Consider the following 26,086-nt stretch of genomic DNA (forward strand, 5'->3'; position numbering starts at 1 on the left):
AGTGCTACAAAAAATATCATCTACTTGACTTGACCAAACATGAGTTCTTTAACCACATCTCACTTCATCTGCTACCAATCCTTAATTTGCTCGACAGACTCGGATGAGAAGATCTGATTGGTTATCGCTATGGAATCGATTGTAATAATGAGGCAGAAGGAGTTTTGATCAAGATAACTGGAGCTGAGGATCCTCTGCCATTCAGTTATAGTGTTCACATATACATGCTCACCAGAGCCACATCAAGCAAGAAGATCTGTAGAAAGAAGCCAAGGGCACTGCCTGTGATCTGATATGGAGCCCCTCCGATTGCAAAACACACCTTACTCCATACAGTCAGACCTCTTTTCCTCTCCTGCGGTGGTGAGAGCTGAAAGGAGGTTTAAAAAAATGTGATTATAAAAGGACGGACAATGACAGTGATTTAAGCAAGTAAAACTAGACCAATGAGAGACCAATGAACTTTTCACTGCAAGAGGAGACAATAAAATCCTAACTGAAGGAGTTGATTAAGCTTGGATTCTCTTTTTGGGACTTTCCATTTAAAGCTCTTAAAAAAATACCAGTGTTCAGCATCAAAAACCTTTCATAACTGCTGGAATGCTCTTAGCATTACAGTCCAGCAGTAATAAAACAATCAAGTTAGTTTTCCTGCTTTGGCTCTGCAGGGACATTACAGATAAACTGGACATTTAAAGGGATCATATGATGCAATTTCAAGTTTTTCTTTCTCTTTGGAGTGTTACAAGCTGTTCATGCATAGAAGAGATCCCTAAAGTTGCAAAGACTTAAGTCTCAAACCCAAAGAGCTATTTTGTACAAAAAGTCAAGACTCATCCACGCCCTCCTAAAATGCCTCATTTAAACACACCCCCACATGTCTACATCATTGTGTGGGAAGATTTGCATAACACCGCCCAAATGTTCATTGTTAATTTGTATTTAGAATCAGAATCAGAATGAGGTTTAGACTGTCACGCTATCAGTCTCTGTTTCCTGGGTGTCCCCTAGTGAGCGCACTTCTCCTTAGGCACTTCACCATAGGCACTTTAATTCCGCTTGTCTGGTCATGTCGTCACAGTAATTGCACTCCAATTAAATCGCACAGGTGTTGACTATCCTTAGTCATTAGTCTCCCTATATAGAGCTGTCTTTCTCTGTCGTCTTTATGGAGTCCTTACCCTATGTGTCTCATGCTCTCGTTCCCCAAGACTTCCTCTACCTTCTTGTTCTTCCGAGTTCCCCGTTTCATCCGGTTCCCTCTTTTGGTTTTGTTTGTCTCTCATGACTGTTTATTTTGTATTTACCCTTCTGTTTAAATAAAACCCTTACCTGCATTTGGATCCAACCCTCTCTTTGTGTTTCTCCTAAACCCTACCGTGACAGAAGGACTCCATCAATCAAGGATCCAGCGGTATGTCTGCTGCCATGTCTTCATCAGCCAGCAAGCGAAATGGTTTTGAGGGCTCTCGCCTAGTGGTGTTCCGGGGGACCAGGGGAGGTCGCTCCGGAGCAAGCGGTCGAGAGGAGGTCCGGCAGCGATCGCCACTGTGGCCTCCCATCGAACCGAGATTCGGATGGGGGCTGCCATTTCCCCAGGATGTCCCGAGAGGAGAGGGGAGATGCAGATCGGCTGAGCCAGAGCCGTGGTACCAGATGGCCGCCAGTCCTGTGCAGCGGCACCAAATGGCTGCCAGCTCAGCCCCACAGCACAAGATGGCCGCCACCCCAACCCCACAGCACAGGATGGCCGCCAGCCCAGCCCCACAACCCAAGATGGCCGCCAGCCCAGCCCCACAGCACAAGATGACCGCCAGCCTAGCGCCACAGCCCAAGATGGCCGCCAGCCTAGCGCCACAGCCCAAGATGGCCGCCAGCCTAGCGCCACAGCCCAAGATGGCCGCCAGCCTAGCGCCACAGCCCAAGATGGCCGCCAGCCCAGCGCCACAGCCCAAGATGGCTGCCAGCCCAGCACCACAGCACAAGATGGCCGCCAGCCTAGCGCCACAGCCCAAGATGGCCGCCAGCCCAGCGCCACAGCCCAAGATGGCTGCCAGCCCAGCACCACAGCACAAGATGGCCGACTCAACGACACCGATTCTCCATCGTAGAGGGCGGAGGAGGAGACAGGCAGCTACTGTTCCTCAGGACCCGGAGAACGTTCCCGAGCGGGCCGCTGCCATCCATGAGGCCATTCCCGATGCGGTGCCCGCTGCTGTTCCGGAGGCGGTGGCTGAGGCTGTTCCCGATGCGGTGCCCGCTGCTGTTCCGGAGACCGAGGCGGTGCCCGCTGCTGTTCCGGAGGCCGAGGCGGTGGCCGAGGCTGTTCCCGAGGAGGTGCCCGATGCTGTTCCCGAGGCGGTGCCCGATGCAGTTCCCGAGGCGGTGCTCGATGCAGTTCCCGAGGCTGTTCCCGAGGAGGTGCCCGATGCTGTTCCCGAGGCGGTGCCCGATGCAGTTCCCGAGGCGGTGCCCGATGCTGTTCCCGAGGCGGTGCCCGATGCAGTTCCCGAGGCGGTGCCCGATGCAGTTCCCGAGGCGGTGCCCGATGCAGTTCCCGAGGCGGTGCTCGATGCGGTGCCCGATGCAGTTCCCGAGGCGGTGCCCGATGCAGTTCCCGAGGCGGTGCCCGATGCAGTTCCCGAGGCGGTGCCCGATGCAGTTCCCGAGGCGGTGCCCGATGCAGTTCCCGAGGCGGTGCTCGATGCAGTTCCCGAGGCTGTTCCCGAGGAGGTGCCCGATGCTGTTCCCGAGGCGGTGCCCGATGCAGTTCCCGAGGCGGTGCCCGATGCAGTTCCCGAGGCGGTGCCCGATGCAGTTCCCGAGGCGGTGCCCGATGCTGTTCCCGAGGCGGTGCCCGATGCTGTTCCCGAGGCGGTGCCCGATGCTGTTCCCGAGGCCGAGGCTGTTCCCGAGGAGGTGCTCGATGCTGTTCGAGAGGCCGAGGCTGTTCCCGAGGCGGTGCCCGATGCTGTGGCCAAGACTGTTCCCGAGGAGGTGCTCGATGCTGTTCGAGAGGCCGAGGCTGTTCCCGAGGCGGTGCCCGATGCTGTTCCCGAGGCGGTGCCCGATGCAGTTCCCGAGGCGGTGCCCGATGCAGTTCCCGAGGCGGTGCCCGATGCAGTTCCCGAGGCTGTTCCCGAGGAGGTGCCCGATGCAGTTCCCGAGGCGGTGCCCGATGCAGTTCCCGAGGCGGTGCCCGATGCAGTTCCCGAGGCGGTGCCCGATGCTGTTCCCGAGGCGGTGCCCGATGCAGTTCCCGAGGCGGTGCTCGATGCAGTTCCCGAGGCTGTTCCCGAGGAGGTGCCCGATGCTGTTCCCGAGGCGGTGCCCGATGCGGTACCCGAGGCGGTGCCCGATGCGGTTCCCGAGGCGGTGCCCGATGCAGTTCCCGAGGCGGTGCCCGATGCAGTTCCCGAGGCGGTGCCCGATGCAGTTCCCGAGGTGGTGCCCGATGCTGTTCCCGAGGCGGTGCCCGATGTTGTTCCCGAGGCGGTGCCCGATGCTGTTCCCGAGGCGGTGCCCGATACAGTTCCCGAGGTGGTGCCCGATGCAGTTCCCGAGGAGGTGCCCGATGCTGTTCCCGAGGCGGTGCCCGATGCTGTTCCCGAGGCGGTGCCCGATGCAGTTCCCGAGGCGGTGCTCGATGCAGTTCCCGAGGCTGTTCCCGAGGCGGTGCCCGATGCAGTTCCCGAGGCGGTGCCCGATGCAGTTCCCGAGGCGGTGCCCGATGCTGTTCCCGAGGCGGTGCCCGATGCAGTTCCCGAGGCGGTGCTCGATGCAGTTCCCGAGGCTGTTCCCGAGGCGGTGCCCGATGCTGTTCCCGAGGCGGTGCCCGATGCAGTTCCCGAGGCGGTGCCCGATGCAGTTCCCGAGGCGGTGCCCGATGCAGTTCCCGAGGCGGAGGCCGATGCTGTTCCCGAGGCCGATGCTGTTCCCAAAGCTGATGCTGTTCCCGAGGCGGTGCCCGATGCTGTTCCAGAGGCCGATGCCGATGCTGTTCCCGAGCCCGAGGCGGTGCCCGATGCTGTTCCAGAGGCCGATGCAGAGGCGGTGCCCGATGCTGTTCCAGAGGCCGACGCGGTGCCCGATGCAGTTCCCGAGGCGGAGCCCGATGCAGAGGCCGACGCGGTGCCCGATGCTGTTCCAGAGGCCGAGACCGACGCGGTGCCCGATGCCGAGGCGGAGCCCGATGCTGTTCCAGAGGCCGATGCTGTTCCCGAGGCCGATGCTGTTCCCAAAGCCGATGCTGTTCCCGAGGCGGTGCCCGATGCTGTTCCAGAGGCCGATGCCGATGCTGTTCCCGAGCCCGAGGCGGTGCCCGATGCTGTTCCAGAGGCCGAGACCGAGGCGGGGTCCGAAACCGTTCCCGATGCGGCATCTGGTAGCTGCTCCGTAGGGGAGGGGGTAATGTCACGCTATCAGTCTCTGTTTCCTGGGTGTCCCCTAGTGAGCGCACTTCTCCTTAGGCACTTCACCATAGGCACTTTAATTCCGCTTGTCTGGTCATGTCGTCACAGTAATTGCACTCCAATTAAATCGCACAGGTGTTGACTATCCTTAGTCATTAGTCTCCCTATATAGAGCTGTCTTTCTCTGTCGTCTTTATGGAGTCCTTACCCTATGTGTCTCATGCTCTCGTTCCCCAAGACTTCCTCTACCTTCTTGTTCTTCCGAGTTCCCCGTTTCATCCGGTTCCCTCTTTTGGTTTTGTTTGTCTCTCATGACTGTTTATTTTGTATTTACCCTTCTGTTTAAATAAAACCCTTACCTGCATTTGGATGCAGTTCCCGAGGCGGTGCCCGATGCAGTTCCCGAGGCGGAGGCCGATGCTGTTCCCGAGGCCGATGCTGTTCCCAAAGCCGATGCTGTTCCCGAGGCGGTGCCCGATGCTGTTCCAGAGGCCGATGCCGATGCTGTTCCCGAGCCCGAGGCGGTGCCCGATGCTGTTCCAGAGGCCGATGCAGAGGCGGTGCCCGATGCTGTTCCAGAGGCCGACGCGGTGCCCGATGCAGTTCCCGAGGCGGAGCCCGATGCAGAGGCCGACGCGGTGCCCGATGCTGTTCCAGAGGCCGAGACCGACGCGGTGCCCGATGCCGAGGCGGAGCCCGATGCTGTTCCAGAGGCCGATGCTGTTCCCGAGGCCGATGCTGTTCCCAAAGCCGATGCTGTTCCCGAGGCGGTGCCCGATGCTGTTCCAGAGGCCGATGCTGTTCCCGAGGCCGATGCTGTTCCCAAAGCCGATGCTGTTCCCGAGGCGGAGCCCGATGCTGTTCCAGAGGCCGATGCTGTTCCCGAGGCCGATGCTGTTCCCAAAGCCGATGCTGTTCCCGAGGCGGTGCCCGATGCTGTTCCAGAGGCCGATGCCGATGCTGTTCCCGAGCCCGAGGCGGTGCCCGATGCTGTTCCAGAGGCCGAGACCGAGGCGGGGTCCGAAACCGTTCCCGATGCGGTGCCGGAGGCCGTTCCCGATGCAGTGCCCGAGACCGCTTCGTCCTGGGGGACTCCGACGGTGACCATGAGGACGTGGTGGTCATCCGCTCCGCCCTGGGAGACTCCGACGGTGACCATGAGGACGTGGTGGTTATCCGCTCCGCCCTGGGGGACTCCGGCGGTGACCAAGAGGACGTGGTGGTCATCCGCTCCGTCCTGGGGGACTCCGGTCGCAACCACGTGGTGGTCATCCGCTCCGCCCTGGGGGACTTCGGCCGCGACCACGTGGAGGTGGTGGCCTTCCGCTCCGCCCTGGGGGGGCTTCTGCGTTGACCACATGGGTGTGATGGCCCTCTGTTCCGCCCGGGTGGGCATCACCTAATGTCTTCCAATTACCAATGTTTTTGTTTTCATTTGTTTTTTGTTTTTTCTATTTTCCTCCGTTGGACCTGGCCCTCCGTCCCTCCCCTCTTTCCTTCCGCCGGTCCACCACCCTCCTGGACTCCTTGTTTTGTGTTACACCTTCCTGTCTCTGCCTTTCCATCACGTCTGGTTGTTCCGTCTCTTTTCTTCCATTTTACCTGGTTGTCCTGTCTTTGTCTCTCCTTTTCACCTGGTTGTTTGTCTCTGTTTTCTGACCCTCCGTCCCTCCCCCTAGTCCGCCTCCGCTTCACCTCCCTCCTACCTCTTTTTCTGTTGGGTTTTCCGGGGTTTCAGGTGGAGCATCTGGTAGCTGCTCCGTAGGGGAGGGGGTAATGTCACGCTATCAGTCTCTGTTTCCTGGGTGTCCCCTAGTGAGCGCACTTCTCCTTAGGCACTTCACCATAGGCACTTTAATTCCGCTTGTCTGGTCATGTCGTCACAGTAATTGCACTCCAATTAAATCGCACAGGTGTTGACTATCCTTAGTCATTAGTCTCCCTATATAGAGCTGTCTTTCTCTGTCGTCTTTATGGAGTCCTTACCCTATGTGTCTCATGCTCTCGTTCCCCAAGACTTCCTCTACCTTCTTGTTCTTCCGAGTTCCCCGTTTCATCCGGTTCCCTCTTTTGGTTTTGTTTGTCTCTCATGACTGTTTATTTTGTATTTACCCTTCTGTTTAAATAAAACCCTTACCTGCATTTGGATCCAACCCTCTCTTTGTGTTTCTCCTAAACCCTACCGTGACATAGACAGGACAAAGATAATAAAAAGAATAATATAAAAATAGACAAAAAAAAAACAATGTACAAAAAAATCAAACACACAAAATATAATATAGACAACTATGTACAGGTATGATATGTGCAAAATCATAACTGCTCCAGAACAGTTCAACCTAAATCATCCCTCTACATAGGCGCACTACTCATCGTCGCTTTGTCACACGCAGAAAGAGAGAGAGGGAGAGAAAGAATAGACACGCTACATGTAAACGATATTCTTAGTTGTAGTTTACGGTCAAAATAACGGAGTTCCTTTGAATTTTTTCAGCTTCTAAGAACTTCCAGGTTTCCGATAGTGGGCGGAATTAATGCGCAAACGGCAATCTCATTGGCTGTCGCTAACCTATTATCGTACCTGTTTTGATTTCAGCAAATCAGTTCGAGCAAATGCACACAACCTGATTAATATTCATGAATCCAGTAAGTGTTAATCCTTAGTGCGTTTTTAGTTCTTATTAGTATTCTTATCATTATTATCTTAACAGTAAGTTTTTTCCCAATTTTTTTACAGAAATCCTGATTGACCAAAAAAGCACCACCACCAATCCTAAATTCAGATAAAATTACTAATACATCAAGTTTTAATTCTAAATAGCTACTAAATAAATCTAAATTCTAAAGTTCTATCATTAAGTAATACTTGATTATCATGTTATAATGTTTGACTGACTGATGTTAAGAGATATAAAAATGGCACACATGCACAAATTTTTTCTTTTACGAAGTACTGTATAACCATGCAATATAGTGACAAAAAAAATCACGTTTTTAATGAGATTTAGTGTTTCTGGCGTTAGCAAATAAAATAATATTTTCCGAAGACAAGATCATCATGATTAGCTCTGTCATAAACGATAAGAGTGAATCAAATAATATGACTCTAAAGGTCAGAGTAGTGATGGTCAGCTTGTCCATAGACACGGTTCTGATCACTTTTACCTGAGAAGATTTTGCTGCTTCATTTTCGGAAGTTAATCTTTACATTTCCCTTCTTTATTCTTCATAACCGCTGCGATATAACTCCGCCTAACGCCCGTTTCACACATACTCCGTCTGCGGTGCATATGCGTTGCGTATTTTTTTACGCACTCATGTTAACGGATTCCAGCGTTCACACTGCGCGCGGTTGTGATCCGTCAGTCCGTTCCAGGAGAAGTGCAGCGATCGTTTACGTACAGACTCTATTTTTGCTGTGCTGCATGCGCTGAATTAAAGTGACAGCGCAGTGTTCGCGGTAAAAATGAACATGGATTGACACGGAAATGCAGTCATTTCACAATAAATGTATACTAATCAAAGCCTACTATGTTTCACACGCAACACATGGGTTTTGGCTAGATTTAAAACAAGAAAAGGAGCAGCTTTAGAGAAACAAGGCAACATTATATATGCACTTTTATAGAGGCAGAAAAACAAAGTTATTTAAGACCCATTGGATTGTGTGTAATAAAGATTTAAATGCAAAAGGCAGGAGAGTCGACTGTTTCTGTCAGTGGTTAGTTTTAATTTTGAATGTTTGTGATATCCTAACAAGAAAAGTAGGCTAATGTTGTGTTTAAATGTGTTGCAGCTTGTTTCAGCAACTTATTATAAAAACTAGCAGTCAAATCCATGAGTAGTAATACGTTGTTTATATTTTAATTTAAATATGTCTATGAAAGATTGTTACTGTAGCCTACTGTGATAAAAGAGTATCATAATGCTGAAAAAGCTTTTTGATATTATTATCATTATTATTTTTTTACATGATTTGATATCAAAATAATGGACAAAGCTTGTGTTTTGTGGTTTAAACTGCCGCGGATCAGTAACGGACTGCAAACGCGTCCTGTATGAAAGCACAATGAGTCCGTGCTGCTTCAGCACAACATACGTAACGCACACGGACTGTATAGCCACTGCAGACAGATTATATGTGAAACAGGCGTAACGGTGCAGATAACTTAAAAGGCTGTGCATCGGCTGTTACACAGACGCAGAGCAACTTAGACAGCTCACCAGAAGCGCTTCAACGCTCGAAAACACACACAATTACCTTATACACGTAGTCCTAAATGATTTATAAAGTCTTAAACGACCGCAGAGAATTTGGAGAAGATATGTGTCAGATCCGCATCATGTGCATCAAGTTTTAAAGGGGCAACGCTGATTTTAAAGTTAAAGGGGGGGTGAAATGCTATTTCATGCATACTGAGTTTTTTTACACTGTTAAAGAGTTGGATTCCCATGCTAAACATGGACAAAGTTTAAAAAATTAAGTTGTACGTTTGAAGGAGTATTTTTGTTCCAAAAAAACCTCTTCCGGTTTGTCACAAGTTTCGGAAAGTTTTTTTCGAGTATGGCTCTGTGTGACGTTAGATGGAGCGGAATTTCCTTATATGGGTCCGAAGGACACGTCTGCCGGAAGAGCGCGCGCTCCCGTATTGCTATGAGAGGCTGAGCACAGACAATCACTGGTCAGAGCGAGAGCATCGCGAAAAGTCACAAAAGAAGTGTGTTTTTGGTTGCCAGGGCAAGACAACCCTGCACAGATTACCAAAAGAGAAACAGCATTAAGGGACCAGTGGATGGAGTTTATTTTTACAGAGCATCAACAGAGTTGTGCAAGTGTTTGTGTTTGTTCCCTGCATTTCGAAGATGCTTGTTTTACAAACAAGGCCCACTTTGATGCCGGATTTGCACATCATTTATTTCTTAAGGATAATGCAGTCCCAACGAAAAAGGGTCACGATCTATAGGTACTCAAGATTAACAGGATATTGAGTGAAAACGAGCATTTCACCCCCCCTTTAAACCTGCTGAAGTCTGTCACTGATGTAGGCTACTACATTAAAGAACGAAAGAAAAAGAGAAATCACTCGACTGTTCAGTCGCTGGATAGCTTTTGTAGCTTTAATTAATTTATTAATCTGTGTATATTTTATGCATATAGAACTTATAGTTAACGTGAAGATTGTTTTAAAATCGCTTAATATTTCAGAGCCTATTTAATGTTAATTTAATAGTTCAATACTTTAAATCAATACTTCATTAATAAGAGGCTACTTAATTGAAAGATGCCATTAAAATATTTATTTCAAATATACTTGATGTTGTTTCTAAATTAATTTGGAGGTTCAGTGTGAAATTATGACAATATAAATATGCAAATAATATGACAAAAATATATTTATTTATTAAAATATATATTTTTAATCGTTTGACAGACAGCACTAATGTTAACCTTTTATAGATTTTAGATTTCAATTTAATTTCTAATTTTATAGGTTAGACCCCCGGACCTCAAATGAAGTTTATTGAATAGCACCGCTCTGACCCGTTAACATGGGCATGGAAAAAAATATGCACCGCATAAAGTAAAGTACCGATTGAAAAAAACTAAAAACTTATAAAAACATTGTAAATATATTTAGTCATTGTACTAGTATAACTGCTTTTTTTTTTGCAGAGTTTCATGGTAAAATCTTTTGATAAATTTTAATTTTAATAAAATGTATAATTTTATAAAAGACACACACTAAAAAAATTAAATAAAAATGAAATAAAAAAAGGCCTTATAAAGGTCAAAATTCCCATAAAATGTAAAGATTTCTTGGAACAGATTAATTTATATCACTGCTGTGAACTGACCAGCACACAGAAATGAAGGATATAAAAAAAGAAGTTTTTAAAATAAGTGACACACACACCGGTATGTAAAAGGACATCCAAATAACTAATTTCAAATAGTTTAACTAATACTATAACTAACTAATTTCATGTTGCAGAAAAATGTGTTTAAAAATTGTGTACGTCTCTTGTTTTTGTTCCAAGTTTCCTTTTTTGTCCACTCTTTACTGTTTCTCCCACAAAAGCCACAAAGCCTTCCAATAAGATAGTGAAGGCTCATGCTTGAGCTTTAGTTAGGCTGAAACTTGAAATTTATATTATCTTATTTTATTATTATTATTACTATTATTTAAATTCATGCCTTAGTTTTAGTTTGTGCTATCTTTTTTGAAAGAAATCTGAAAATGATTTTTGTATTTTTATTAATTCAATTTTATTTTATGTAAAATATTGTATTTCATGTATTTCATATTTATACAGGTGTGTTGTAAATGTAATTTATGTAATGCCTTCACCACATCTGTTAATAAAACTTTAACACAGAATCAGTCGCTGTCTTTATTCAACAAAATAATCTACTTTTATCTTTGAAATGAAAATATACAATTTACTGTCAAAAATCTAAATCAAACCAAAAAACAAAAAACAAAAAAAAAAACATTTAAAACATACTTGCAGTAGATGATTCAGAATGTCAGAATGACCTCCTCTCCTAGGTTCACGAAACGGTATGAAATCTGTTGTAAGTAACCTTAAGATTCCTAAAAATGCCTATTTCAGAATTCCAAATAAAGTGCTCCTGCTTTCGCCTGAAAACACACAACATCTCCCTGAAATGGCTGATTCAACACTAACTGCGGTTACTGAAACTACGCCTTCTTTCTTTGCGTGAAAATTTGGGTGGCATTACACAAATATTTCCACATAGTGACATAGACATGTGGGGGTGTGTTTGAATGAGCCGTTTTAGGGGGGCGTTGCAGAGTCTTAAATTTGATAAAGAATATCTCTTTGGATTTGAGACTTTAGTCTTTGCATCTTTACAGATCTTCTTCATGCACCAAGAGCTTGTAACACTCTAGGGAGGAAGGAAAAATTGAAAATGCATCATATGACCCCTTTAACACGAAACTTATGAATATTCATGTGTACTCCACCCAGTGACACCAAATATTTCAGAACACCGGCTTTTCTTCGCTGCATTCACAGACACACCTCAGGGAAGCTAGCATGTATCCATTGGCTGAACGTATATATTTGACAAATATGACATTAATGTTGGTAGCAAATAAGGTAAGCTCTTCGGCATGAACCTTAATGGTCGCATGCATATGGCACGTGCCGCTTTAAAGTGCTCATAATTTGGGTAATGTTTATATTTCGGGTTTTGGGAGTCCCTAACAACAGGCTGATATGCATGTAAGGTCAAAAAAATACTTTCATCGTCTTATGCATTTATTTTTACCTTACTTGCTCAACAACTCCCAAATGATTCGTTCAACATTCATTTTTCCAAACATCTCCTTGGTCTGAAGCTAATCTGTGGTGATTGGTCCTATTGGTCTCATTTCCATTTTATTATGCCTGTAATTCATGATAAAGCAGTGTTTGTGAGCACATGCTACTTTGTTTACAGCATGGGAAACATATTTTTACTGCTCCAAAAGCGACACCTACTGGCAAATAATGAATTTGCATTTTCATTCAAAGCAACGCGAAAAAGACGGGCGGGCAATATGCTAATTTTTAACTTTGACGTCCACATGAAAAGGCTTGGGATTCGTTAAAAAAATTACTCCTTTCAATGATTCAGAGTCGACTCTTTCTTTTAAGATACAATGACTTTATACACGGTGCACTTTCAGATGTAAAGCTTTGCGTGATATTTTTATTCACTTAGAGCTGTGTTACACAATGCATTTCAGATATCTATAACGGGGCACTTTAATCATTATATTCAACATCAATCTAAACAACTGCCTTAATATTTAACCCCACCATCTGCTCTGGAACTACCTACTTGGAGCCAAAAATACAAAGTGCAAAAATCAAACATCAGTGATTTAATTAATATCCAGGTAACCTACCGTGGGAATTCTAATTCCATCTTGATTGATAGTTATGGCTGTAGGTAACAAACCGGATGAGAACTGTTCGGCTCCCTCTTCACATGCCATAACACTAGCCTGAGTTATTTTTATTTCAGGTGCAGAGCGGGCTGCTTTATTCTTGCGTTCAGGCTAAGTAACACTGTTTGATAAAGTGCTGCTTCCACGAGCGAACAAACAAGATGCTGCTCTCCACTTCTGCCTTGTTGCTGAAGTGACCGTGTTCACGCCCACGGGCACGCACTGTTTTATTCACCGTCACGTATCGAAAGATGAGCACACGCAGGCGAATGCCGAGATGAATACTATCTATATGGTGGGGTGTTGGATAATCCAAAAATATCTGGTGCTGGTGTTCTTGGGCAAGGTACCCAGATTGTTGACATAAATTGGTAGAAGTGTGAATTAAAGTTGCAGTAAAAATGTGACATGGATCTGAGCCTAACAGATTTTCAAAAAATAGGAAAAAAGTAAGAAGGTGACTTGGTTATATCCACCAGGTCTGTTTATTAAATGAAATACATTAAAAGCAGAAAATAATAAATGCATAAACATTCACCTTCTACATTCATATGTATATTATATATTAGAGGACTTTATCTCTCCATCTCGAGCTATGCACAGGTGCTATAATATTTTCAAACCTGTAATCTCGTAATGTGAGCGACACAGTGCCAAGTGGAACTAATCCAGCCAATCACAGTGCAAATGGCATAAACACTCTTATCATTAATCATAATGAACAGAAACGAAACGCCAAAAATGAATCGAATTAACTTAATAAAAGTACAAAAAAAAAATAAAAAAATTATCGCTTCAAAAGGCACCTATAGCAAATAATGAATTTGCATTTTATTCAGACCATTGACGAAAACACAAAGTGAGCGGGCAATACGAATCATTTCGATGATTCATAGTTGAATTTGTTTCTGAGAGGCAATAACTTTATGCATGGTGCACTTTCAGATGTAAAACTTTGCAGTATGTTTTCATTCACTTAGAGCTGTGTTACACTATGCATATAAGGTCATTTTCAGATATCCATAATAGGGGCACTTTAATCATATTCAACATCAATCTTAACTCCAGCCTTAATAGTTAACCCCATCGTCTGCTCTGGATGTATCTACTTGGAGCCAAAATTGCATAGCTAAAGAAATCAAACATCAGTGATTTAATTCATATCCAGGTAACCTACCTTAGAAATTTTAATTCCATCTGAATTGACAGTTTTGCCTGGAGGTAACAAACTGAATGAAAACTGTTTGGCTCCCTCTTCTCTTTCCATAACACTAATCCTAATTAAATAAATACTAATACAAGTAGATTAACAGGTGGGGGATACTCCAAAGTATCAGCTCCATCATATCACAAGTCAGCAAAATATATTGAATAAAAAAGTCTTACATAGTCTGCCTTTAACTGTTAAATGTTTTGCCGAAAGAGTGAATTACTTCACAAACTTGTTTAGGTTATTAAGAATTTGGTTCAGAGAATGGGGTTTAATGTCTTATCAAATGTTTAAAACTGTAATACTGTGTGAAATCATCAGCATTCTTGTATTCTGTCTGGAATATGTTTCTGGACTCTGCATCACATCTGGCAATTTAAAAAGGTCATTGTGATGACAAGTGCTAGGGTGACATCATCATTACAAGCGATAGTAGGAGGATGTGAGGTCTGTACAAACAACTGTTTTATGTATCTTTACATTAGCTATTAATGTTTGAGTAATTCTGGTGACTGTTGTCACCAGTCTGTTATGGCTTGCAGGCATAACACCCTGGAGCCCAAAACCGGTTTCCCACTGAAGCTAAGTAGGGCTGAGCCTGGTCAGTACCTGGATGGGAGACCTCCTGTGAAAACTAGGTGGCTGCTGGAAGAGGTGCTAGTGATGCTCACCCTGTGGTCTGTGTGGGTCCTAGCACCCCAGTCTAGTGATGGGGACACTATACTGTCAACAAGTACCGTCCTTTGGATGAGACATTAAACCGAGGTCCTGACTCTCTGTGGTCATTAAAAATCCCAGGTCTTTCGAAAAGAGTAGAGGTGTGACCTCGGCATCCTGGCTAAATTTGCCCATTGGCCTCTGACCATCATAGCCTCCTAACAATTCCCATATCCACTGATTGGTTTATCACTATAGCCCCTTTCACACTGCACGTCGGACCCGCAATATTCCCGTAACATTGCCTGGTCGCCTTCTGTGTGAAAGCAACCACGTCCCGGAATTGATTACCGAATCGAACCCGGGTCGGGGACATAGTAACATTGCGGTAATCGATCCGGAACGAGCGCTGTGTGAACAAAAGCCAGATCTAATTCGGTATCGAAGTGATGACGCGCGTTATCGCGCGACTCTTTTACCGGCTGTTTTGAAGGAAGATCAACATTCGCGACGAAAACATATGTGCAAACTGTAATGAAGCAGAGATCAGTTAGTTCCTCACTTTCCGCGCTGACGCAGAGATCGTTTGCTTGCTTCAGTTAAAGTATAACGTGCCTAGCGTTGTCGACTCGTACATTACACGTCACGCGCTGATGTCACGTGTCGTTACGGGATCTTCAGGGGTTGTGTGTGAAAGCACGCACATATACCGGGTCATCACTGGCAGTGTGAAAGTGCCAAATATAGCGACCAGGGAACAATTACAGGAACACTTACCCCCTGTATTTGCCGGAATGGCAGTGTGAAAGGGGCTTATGTCTCCTCTCCAGCAGTAAGCTGGTGTGTGGTGGGCGTTCTGGTGCACTATGGTGGATGAGGAGATACCCTCTGACAATGTAAAGTGCTTTGAGTTCTTAGAAAAGCACTATATAAATGCAATGAATTATTATTATTGTTCTAGTTTATTAGGTTTAAAATATAATTATTTTATCTGGTTCATTATACTTTAACATTTATTTATATACAGTTAGATATCATGCGGTTGGCGTTGATTGCAGATAGATGCACATATCAGTTGTCATAGCTTCGTGTTATGTCTACCATATTTCCCCTATGATACATTTTTCCCCATTTAACCACACAGAGACAAGTTGTTGTTACATGTTATTTATTTCAAGTCTGTATTTATCTTCACATTGCAAACAGCCTCCTTGGAAGCGGAAACTCACCATATCCTGGTCCGGTGACTCCTTAAAGGAGGAGGCAGGACTTTGTGGAACTATATTTGCTTCAAAAAAATGAGGTTAACTTTATTTAACTGAACTTAACTTTTTCAGAAAATATAAAAAATATGCCATTACAAAAAAAATGAAATGAACCAAAATGAACTAATTCGCACAAATTTAACAGGCTCTTCAAATATGCTCAATTTTTTTGTTAATGTTTTTCAAATATTCGTTTTCGGCAATCGTGGATTCTGAATGCATTGCCACAGATTTAGCTTACGCTTCGCAGTTTTTCATTTGGTGATTTGACACAAACCTTTCGTGGATGCAGGCTTAACAGTGATCTACTCTGATTGGATAGTGAGCTTTTGATGGACAGGTGCTCTCTGACCTGGAAGTACAGACCTCACTCTGTGGCCCAAATATTTCACGAAAGCTTATAATTTTCACATGTTTTAAGCCTTGCCACGTGTCAATTAAACATTTAAAAGAGTTTAAAGCATTAAAACACAAGACGAGGAAAAGCTCAACTGAGAAATTGGAGAGATGATTGTTCTGTAACAGTTTCTGGCAACCCTGGTTAACCCTGAAATCAGAACTTTGATCTGTGATCACAACCCCACCTCTTCGAGACAAGCAGCAGAGCTGGCTGAGACATTCATTGTCAAGGCAGCATCTACAGTGCGACTGGTAAGTCTGGGAGAGGGTTTGGTAGTGGTCAACCTTATAGCAGCATTAAAGGCTATAGTTCACAAACTCCCCAATCCAAAGCTTACCCTAAAAGTTATCAGCAGTCAGAAGGTCAACACAAAGAGAAGCCAGTGATTATCTGTCATGGATGTGGCCCAGTAGGACATAAGAAGGCAGAATGTACATTACAAAGAGTCAGTAATGGGTATCTTTGTTATATTCCCAGACTGTCTCAAATACTAAGTAAAGCAGGTCGGAATATAGAAACAGTGGTCCTGGTGAAGATAGGAGGTAAGTAGTTCATGGCTTTAGATACTGGATCTAGTCAGATGCTGGTGAGACATAATCAGACTCTTGACTTGTAGCCTTCTGCAAAGGAGCCCAAAGGTAAAAGGCCTAGAAGAGAGAAAATAAAGGGAAAAGTCAGGGGAAGAGTTATGGCTGAGCAACTCCCGTAACAAGACAGTGATGACCTGTATGACATACCTCACTATATGGCCAATTTTCAGAAGCAGGATGTTACACTTGAAGGTCTATTTCAGAAGGCTGGTAGTTCACATTTCGGAAACTGATTTCCAGACAAAGAACAGTTTGTGATGAAGGATAACATGTTGTACCGACAAACAGATAGTGGTGATCAGCTAGTTGACCCACAGTCAATCAAGTTGACAAAGTGGAGGCTGTACGTTCTTGCCCACCTCCAACAACCAAAAAGAGGGTGAGGTCCTTTTTAGGTCTGGTAGGCTGGTACAGGCAGTCTATTCCTATTTTTTCCATTCGAACGGCCCTACTCACAGACCTCACTCAGAAGTGCAGCCCCCAAAAGGTTGTGTGGTCACCTGAGTGTGAGGAGGCCTTTCAAGATCTCAAGGACTGTTTGTGTCAAGGTCCAGTGTTGCAACGCCCCAATTTTGATATTGCTTTCACAGTTCAAACAGATGCATCAGGAGTAGGTCTAGGAGCCGTCATGTTGCAAAGTGACAGTGAAAGTCGAAAGCCGGTGCAGTTTATTAGTCGAAATTGTTCCCCCGTGAGATTAGGTATTCTACTGTGGAGAAAAAGGCACTGGCTATAAAGTGGGCATTAGATATTTTGAAGTATTAACTCATTGTTAAAGACTTTACATTAGAGACTGAACATTGTGCCTTACAATAGATCCACAGGATGAAAGACCCGCATTACCCGCTGGTTTCTTTCACTGCAACCTTTTAAATTTCAAGTTAAATATAGGGCTGAAGCTCAGAATGTTGTAGCTGACTTTTTGTCCCATCCCTATGATGAGTGACAGGCTTAAGGGGTGGGGTGTGATGACGGGTGCTAGGGTGACCTCATCACTACCGTGATAGCAGGAGCATGTGAAGTCTGTAAAAAAAACAGTTTTATGTATCTTTTTTATTTTTTATTTTATTGTTCTCTGAGGTCCACTAAAATTGTATAATTACTATCAAAATACATCATCATTTGGAAGTAATAGGCTACTTTCTGTCCTGTTTTGACCCCCTCATCAGAATTCTCAGTTTGAATAGGCGTGGGGTATGGTAAACTCAGACGTAAACGCCCACTGCTATGATTGGCTTACAGTTGTGTATGTTGACAGCCTACAGTCTTCGCAATGATCAGTAATAACAGACATGGCATCAGTGGCCACATAATAAAAACAGTTACTTATGCTCTCAGTTCGGCTCAGTTACAGCTTTCTCAGTTTATGACTGCTTTAAAGGGAATTGCCACCCACAAATGGAAATGCTCTCATCATTTAGTCATCCTCATGCTATCCCAGATGATATACACTTCTTTCTTCAGATGAACACAAACAAAGATTTTTAATGAATGGTAAAGTTTAAATTATTAGAAGTCTATTTGTATATTTTTCCCCACAAACTCCTAGCTTAAATCTTCAGAAGACAATGATGCATAACAGGTGTCAAATAGAATATATTCATGTTCACTTTGTGTAGTTTTTGAAGTGTCATCTTTGGACATCCTGTACTTTTGCATAATAGATTAGATTCAACTTTATTTCACATGTAAGGACGCTGCAAGCTCGACATAGACAACATTTTATCTGGATGTCCTCAAAAGGAAGTGGTGTCATCTGCAAATTTAATGATGGAGTTGGATGCATGCACAGCCAGGCTTGCAGTGTGGGTGTAGAGGGAGTAGAGGAATGGGCTCAGCACACAGCCCTGTGGTACACCGGTGCTGAATGTGATGGTGGTGGAGCAGGTGTGGCTTGGTCTACCATGCTGAGGTCTGTTGGTCAGAAAGTCCATAATCCAGTTACAGAGGGAGGTGTTAATGTCCAGGTCTCCAAGTTTTGTGGTCATCTTGGAGGGTAATGACAGTGTTAAATGCTGAGCTTAAGTCAACAAACAACATCCGTACATATGTGATGTTATTCTCCAAGTGTGTGAATCCCGAGTGCAGCACTGTCCATACTGCGTCCTCTGTGCTCCTATTGCTACATTATTAAAATTGATGTGGGTCCAGTGTGGGTGGGAGGCAGTTCTTGAGGTGTGCTAGGACCAGTCGCTCAAAGCATTTCATAACAATATGTGTAAGTACAACAGGGCGTTTGTCATTCAGGCACACCGGGGAGGACTGTTTCGGCATTGTTTCGGCACTGGCACAATGTATGTCGCCCGGAAAGAGTGTGCACACTTAAAACGTGTCTCTCCTCTCACTCTAACTGTGTCCTGTGCATGCTCAAATATCTCTGGGCTCATGCGCTATAGATATTTATTCTTTTTGCACCTGAATCAAATGTTGTCAAAGGTTACCATTGTGCATTTTTAAAAACAACTCTCAAAACAGATTTCTGCAAGGCCTTTCCTTGATTTTTTTTTTAATTGTTGTATTTTTGATTTAACATAAAATGGTTATTGTAGCTACTTTGATTTACTATATCTCTTGTATTTTGATCTTTTCTTTGGCACATATGCATCTCTGTGTGAAATAGGCTACTTTGTTAACGCTGTTTTAAAAGATACTATAAATAAAGCTTTAACCAATCAGACCTCCACAGCTGACCGATGAAAATACTAAACTACATGAAATATTATTGGCTGAGAACCTGAACTGTGAACTGAACCTTATTCTTTTGACAATCAAAGATGTATCTTTAATTCCTTTCCAGTTTAATAATATTAGCAATATTAATGAAATGGAAATGGCCAGGAATTGGGTGTTGGATGATTTGTACACAAATTCTCTGCAATTTATCTAAAAAAAAACATATTATAGCAGGGATAGGCAACTCTGGTCCTGGAGGGCCACTATCCTGCAGAGTTTGGCTTCAGCCCTCATAAAAACTCTGCCTGTACCTGCCTTTATCTAGTAATCCCGAAAAAACGGATTGCCTTGTTCAGGTGTGTTTAATTAGTTTTGGGTCTAAACTCTGCAGGACAGTGGCCCTCCAGGACCGAAGTTGCCATGTATAGCCTATGGCCCTAAAGACTTTCTATAAAATATCAATATTATGTCATAATGTGTCAAATAGATAGCTCCACTGAATTTAAGATCATTGCAATAAATTCTCAGTGGGTATGGCAATAATAAGTAACAACTCCTCAAATCAACAACAAATGTAAAAATAGATGTAAATGATTCAAGATATAACAATACATTCTCTTATAGCATCCCTGTTTAATTATTATTATTCATATTTTAATCCAGTGTCTGTTTTCAGTTCAGATTTTTTTTCTTCATGAAAATATACTTAATAGTAGCTATACATTTAATGGAACTTCAATGGCTACAGTTATATGATAGATATATGTAATTACATTGTCTGCAAATGCATTTAACCTATAGAATATAATGAAGTAGTGTTTTGACAAATATGAAAATGTCATTTTGTTATATTTGGTCTCCAAATGTATAGGTTTAGGGAATAGTGCATCTGAACCATATCTAAATAGTTCAGTTTTTTCATATAATATAATATAATATACATTAATTTTCATTTTTGGGTGAACTAACCCTTTAATTTTTGGAATACTTTATACACCCCTGCTCATATTCTTAAGAGAGCTCATAGTGGAATGTTTTTTTATGAGACAGTTAAATAAACTAAACTTTTCTAGCTCTGTTCGGTCTAGATTTTATAGAGTCACTGTGGAAAGCCTTGTTTCAGCATCCATTACTGTTTGGTTTGCATCTGCATCAGCCCAGGCGAAGGTCAGACTACAGCGTATTGTGCGCACAGCAGAGAGGCTGACTGGACAAAGGCAGCTGTCACTTAATGACCTATATGAGGCCAGAGTCAGGAAGAGGGCGACTAAAATTGCTGTTGATCAGTCCCATCCAGCAAGTGACATTTTTAGGCTGCTTCCTTCAGGAAGAAGGGACAGAGCAGTGAGGACAAGGACCTCACGCCATCTTAATAGTTTATTTCCAAGAGCCATTTCCCTTATGAATGGCTGATCTTGCACTATTTTTGGACTATTTTATTATTTGATTGATTGTTTTAGGCATGCTTTTGCAGCTATACGCATATATGTTTTTGTGTTGAGTTTGTGTGTTACTGATGGCCATATCAAATTCCTGTGTATCTCCTGATGCATTTGGCGAATAAAGTGATTCTTATCTTATCTTATCTTATCTTATCTTATCTTATCTTTTCTTATTACCAGCTGTGCTATTAATTAATTTATTTATTGGGAATTATCAGTGTATTATAAAGGTACAAATATTTTTAGTGCTTCACTAGGATGTCATTTTAACAATTAAATTCTTCAAACTTAAAATGTCACTACAATATTTTAACTGTGATGTTTTGGAAACCACAGCTGCCATTATCTTACTGTAAATTTCACTGATTATTTATTTATGTATTTATTTATTTATTTTCACAGTGCTAACTGTAAATTACTAACTCTTACTTAGCGAACTGTTCATAGATTCACTGAAGCAACTCTCTTAAATCACAGAAAATCTAAGGGTGTGAGTGAATTCATCTTCTTTCCATCCATTATTTAAAATTTCAGTTTAGTGTGTTAATTACTGTTAAATGTGTAGTCATGTATAATGTAAAGTGGTCTGTAACACTGCACACACACACATTCTGAAATGAGTTTGCTGTATGTGAACCTGATACTGTGGACATCTGTCTTCTGTAACTTGCACCTGTTCTTATTAGCAAGTGCATGTGGGTTGTTGACATGATGTAGCATTTTCACTTTCCCACAGGATAACAATTTATATAATTAATAGTGTCGTTATTTACAGTGCTGTGAAACGGTAAACATTTCTTCCACCTAAATGGAACTATTGTTAAAAAAGATATTTGATTTTTCTTTAAAAAAAAAATTTAGCCAAATGTCAAAACTGTCCTCCAACAGTAGGACTGTCCCAAGCATGGTTCCAAAAATTACAACTTTAATAAATTAAAAAGAAAAGCATAAAAATGTAAAAACACCCGGCAAAATTGTACAAGTGTCTATTTTAGTGAATAGCAATAATTTTTTCATCTATGTATTTCTGAAAGTGTAGGAACTTCATACATTCTGTCTCTCAAAACCATGTCCTCTGGTGTAACACCATATCCTGATTATAGGCCAATTCCAGAGAAAACTTTAATTAGCTGAAGGACCCCATTCATGATCATGTTACTGTAGCGCCCTGTCAAGCCCATGATGTGCACATGGTCAGTTTTTCTCTCAGAATTGTTAGAAATAATATTTAAATTTAACGCCATGATGTCCCACAGTAGCGGTTTTAGGCACGGGCGAACCGGGCGTCATTTTTTCGTGACACATTGGGGGGCGGCAGCACGAGCAGATAAACAAAAAATCCTCTGTGTCGCGAAGCGGTTTTTCATCATTTATATAATTTCACTGTGTGTGGAATTGGCAAATTGGCGCTCCCTGCAGCTGCCGGCGCCCCTGCTTGCTGAAAATGTACACTGAAAATGCAAACAGAAGTTTTGTGTTGTGAGAGAAGTGTAAGGGGGTGGGGCGAGAGGCGCGTGCGACATTTCACCTCTGGGTCTCTCTCAAATGGAACGACAGGACGGGGGATCCACACTAGTAATAGAATTAATAATAGGCTAAAGTCAGTCACGCACCTCGACTTTCTTCCAAATAACGCACATTTCATTCATAATGTTATAATACGGGCCTATAGTTCCTGCAAATGAAACTAGGTAATACAAGACGATTATGCGGTCATCAAGGTGAATTGGTTTAGTCTTGACTTCTGGTCCTGAGTGACAGTTGGGGGGATGAGAAATCATCTCGGTTACGTATGTAACCTTGGTTCCCTGAATAGGGAACGAGATGCTGCGGTGACGTCACCACGTATGGGAACACCTCTGGTGTGACGAATGTCTGAAGCCCTATACCATCCCGCCAATCCTATTGGCCAAATGGCGCATAGCACCACCCTGCGCATGCGCGCGCATGATATACCTGGGTGCAGCGCGCCATTTCGCTCAGATTTCATGACTGAAGATGAAGAGTTATCAAGGTACGGAACGGCCAGAACCGCAGCATCTCGTTCCCTATTCAGGGAACCAAGGTTACATACGTAACCGAGATGTTCCCTATCATAGGTCACTTCGATGCTGCGGTGACGTCACCACGTATGGGAACGATATACCAAAACGCCTGACGTACCTGATAACTGAGATCCGAGGAAGCAACTGCTCAAGCGGAGAGAACCCGGGAGCCAGGGGCCATCCTCACATCCAGACTGTAGGACTTGATAAAAGTGCTCGGTGAGGACCATCCTGCCGCAGCACAGATATCATCCATAGAAGAGCCACTGAGAAAAGCTTGAGAAGAAGCTACAGCTCGAGTGGAATGAGCCTTAACCCCTAAGGGCGAAGCGAGTCCGCGCGCCTCATAGGCCAAAGAAATTGCCTCCACCAGCCAATGGGACATGCGCTGTTTTGTAACTGCATGGCCCTTACTTTTATGTCCAAAGCAGACAAACAGCTGGTCAGAACCACGCCAAGGGGCTGTGCGATCCACATAAGTCTTTAAAGCTCTCACAGGGCAAAGACTTAGATCTCCTGACCCGGCCTCGGCAGTTGAAAAAGCTTCCAGAACCACTTGCTGAAAGCGAAAAGGGTTAGATGCGACCTTAGGAACATAGTTAGGCCTGGGCCGCAGCAGCACCTTCACAGAGCCTGGTGCAAATTCCATGCATGAGGGTGAAACAGAAAAAGCCTGTAAATCCCCAACTCTCTTGAGGGAGGATAAAGCCATGAGAAGAAGTGTCTTCAGTGTCAGGATTTTATCCGATACGGTCTCCAAGGGCTCAAACGGATGCCCTGATAAACCTAACAACACAATGGATAAATCCCATGAAGGAACTCGCACAGGGCGGAAAGGCCTCAGCCGTCGCGCACCCTGTATGAAACGAGAAACTAATGGATGACGCCCCACAGAGGCACCGCCTATGCATTCGTGGTAAGCTGAAATGGCTGCCACGTAAACCTTTAAAGTGGCTGGTGTAACGCCATCCGAGAAACGCTCCTGGAGGAACTCCAGCACTGAAGCCACTGGGCAGTAAACTGGATCCACATTATGATTACCACACCAGGCTGTAAACAGTCTCCACTTGAAAGCATATAAGCGTCTCGTAGAAGCTGCTCTAGAACTCAATATAGTCTCAGTAATTTCAGCAGAAAGACCGGGACATACTAACGCACTCCGCTCAGTGGCCACGCCCACAGTTTCCACAGATCTGGCCTCGGGTGCCAAATCAGCCCCTGTGCTTGTGATAATAAATCCTGTCTGATGGGAATCTCCCACGGAGAGCCCGCTAGCAGACTGATCAGATCCGCAAACCACGGCTGCGTGTGCCATCGCGGAGCCACCAGCAGCAGCTGTTCCACTCTGTCCCGGCGTAATCTGCATAATACCGCTGGGATCAAACGAATCGGAGGAAAAGCATACAGACTGGTCTTGGGCCAGCTGTGAGCTAACGCATCCACGCCCAGGGGCGATGGGGAGCGTAGGGAGAACCATAGCGGGCAATGCGTAGTCATGCTCGATGCGAATAAATCCACTTTCGCTTTGCCGAATATCCGCCATAAAAGATCCACCGTCTGGGGGTGTAATCGCCATTCTCCCTGTTCCAGAGCCTGTCTGGATAGCAGATCCGCTCCGAAATTCAATCGTCCGGGGACATGAATGGCCCGGATCGAGAGAAACTTGTCCCGAGACCACAGAAGAACACGCCTCGCCAGCCTGCACAGGGGGCGAGAGCGCAATCCTCCTTGATGGTTCAGATAAGACACAACCGCTGTGTTGTCTGATCTGAGCAGCACATGACGGCCGATCAGCAGATCCGCGAAATACTGGAGAGCCAGAAAAACTGCCAGTAATTCCAGTCTGTTTATATGCCAGCCGCGCTGAGCCGCTGTCCACACTCCGTGGGCTGGTCGCCCTCGACACACAGCTCCCCAACCAGTCAAAGACGCGTCCGTCGTGACAGTCTCTCGGAAAGCATAAATTCCCAATCGAACTCCTGACAGGAGAAATTCGGTTGACATCCAAATTTTCAGCGACATCACACACCGCCGTGTCACCGAAATCGTGCGATGCGGGAGACAACGGGGTGAAATATTCCGCCTTTTCGTCCACCACTGAAAGGGGCGCATTTGAAGCAATCCCAGACGAATCACGGGGGATGCTGCTGCCATTAGACCCAAGAGCCTGAGGCACAATCTCACCGTCACCGTGCGACCCGCTTTGAAGTGCCGCACGCATGACGCAATCGACTGAGCGCGCGGGAGAGAAAGCTTCGCTGTCATCGCGCGAGAGTCCAGATCTATTCCAAGAAAAGTTATCCGTTGAGAGGGAGTTAAAACACTCTTCTTGAAATTTGTTCGTAAGCCCAGGCTGTTTAAATGATTCAGCACAAGATCTCGGTGAGAGTATACTTGAGTCCGCGATTGCGCTAGCACCAGCCAATCGTCCAAATAATTCAACACACGAACGCCCTGGAGCCGCAACGGGGCCAGAGCTGCGTCCATGCATTTTGAGAACGTACGGGGCGCTAAAGCCAAGCCAAAGGGAAGAACGCGGTACTGATACGCTTTGCCCTCTAAAGCGAATCTGAGGAACTTCCTGTGTCTCTTGACGATCTGAATATGGAAATACGCATCCTTCAGATCGATCGTAATAAACCAATCGCTTGGTCGGATCTGAGACAGAATAGATTTCACCGTCAACATCTTGAATTTGCTCGGTCTGAGTGCAAGATTCAGACGGCGTAAATCCAGAATGGGTCGTAACCCGCCGTCTTTTTTCGGTACCACGAAATAACGGCTGTAAAAACCTGTCTCCATCTGAGAGGGGTGTACTTCTTCTATAGCCCCTTTGCTCAGCAGAGCTGACATTTCTTGTCGCAGCACCGCCATTTCCGTAGACTTCACCGTAGTGGGAAGAATTCCGCGGAAAGGAGGCGGGCCTTTCCGAAACTGAATGGTGTATCCGTGACAAACCGTGCGTAACACCCATTGAGGAATGCCGGGCAAGCGTTCCCACGCGGCCCGAAACAATATTAACGGTTTCAAAACTTCCGCTCCCAGCAACGCCGTCATACGCGTTAAAACGACCGGACACGAAAAACCCGTGGTGTTCGTGCACCGGGGAAGCGTATGCGCCGGAGTCGTTGCGTTCCGTTGAGTATAATCCTGAAACGTGTCCACGGCAGGAATTAGGCCAACAGATGGAACATCGGGCTCTGCCGCTAGCGAAAAAGCGGCGGCTGTGCGAGCCGTCATAAACGGGCCGTTTGTGTAGGGTCCTTGAGTCGTCCCTCGAACTCCGAAAGCAGGATTGCGCAGAGTGTCTGAGGGAGCGTCTGTCATTACAGCTCGATCCAATGTTGCTCGAGGCGCTGTTAGCGGCGAGACAATCAATGTTTGAGCATGGGGACTGCAATGAGAGTGTGGGATGCGCGAAAGCGGTC

At 44.9% G+C, this 26,086-nt stretch overlaps 1 protein-coding gene across 1 annotated transcript in view; it reads right to left on the minus strand.

Annotated features, from left to right (window-relative positions):
• LOC128026041 (sodium-dependent lysophosphatidylcholine symporter 1-A-like) overlaps positions 1–12,733 on the minus strand; it is a 48,902-nt gene extending 36,169 nt beyond the window's left edge. The window contains exons 1-2 of the mRNA XM_052612751.1: positions 12,335–12,733; positions 233–370 (exon numbers count right to left, since the gene is read on the minus strand). Coding sequence (XP_052468711.1) covers positions 233–370; positions 12,335–12,424 — 228 coding nt within the window. The 5' untranslated portion in view covers positions 12,425–12,733. The remainder of the gene's footprint in view (positions 1–232; positions 371–12,334) is intronic.
• Between the last annotated feature and the right edge of the window lie 13,353 nt (positions 12,734–26,086).

Source organism: Carassius gibelio, chromosome A13, assembly GCF_023724105.1.
Source record: "Carassius gibelio isolate Cgi1373 ecotype wild population from Czech Republic chromosome A13, carGib1.2-hapl.c, whole genome shotgun sequence".
NCBI classification, from domain to species: domain Eukaryota; kingdom Metazoa; phylum Chordata; class Actinopteri; order Cypriniformes; family Cyprinidae; genus Carassius; species Carassius gibelio.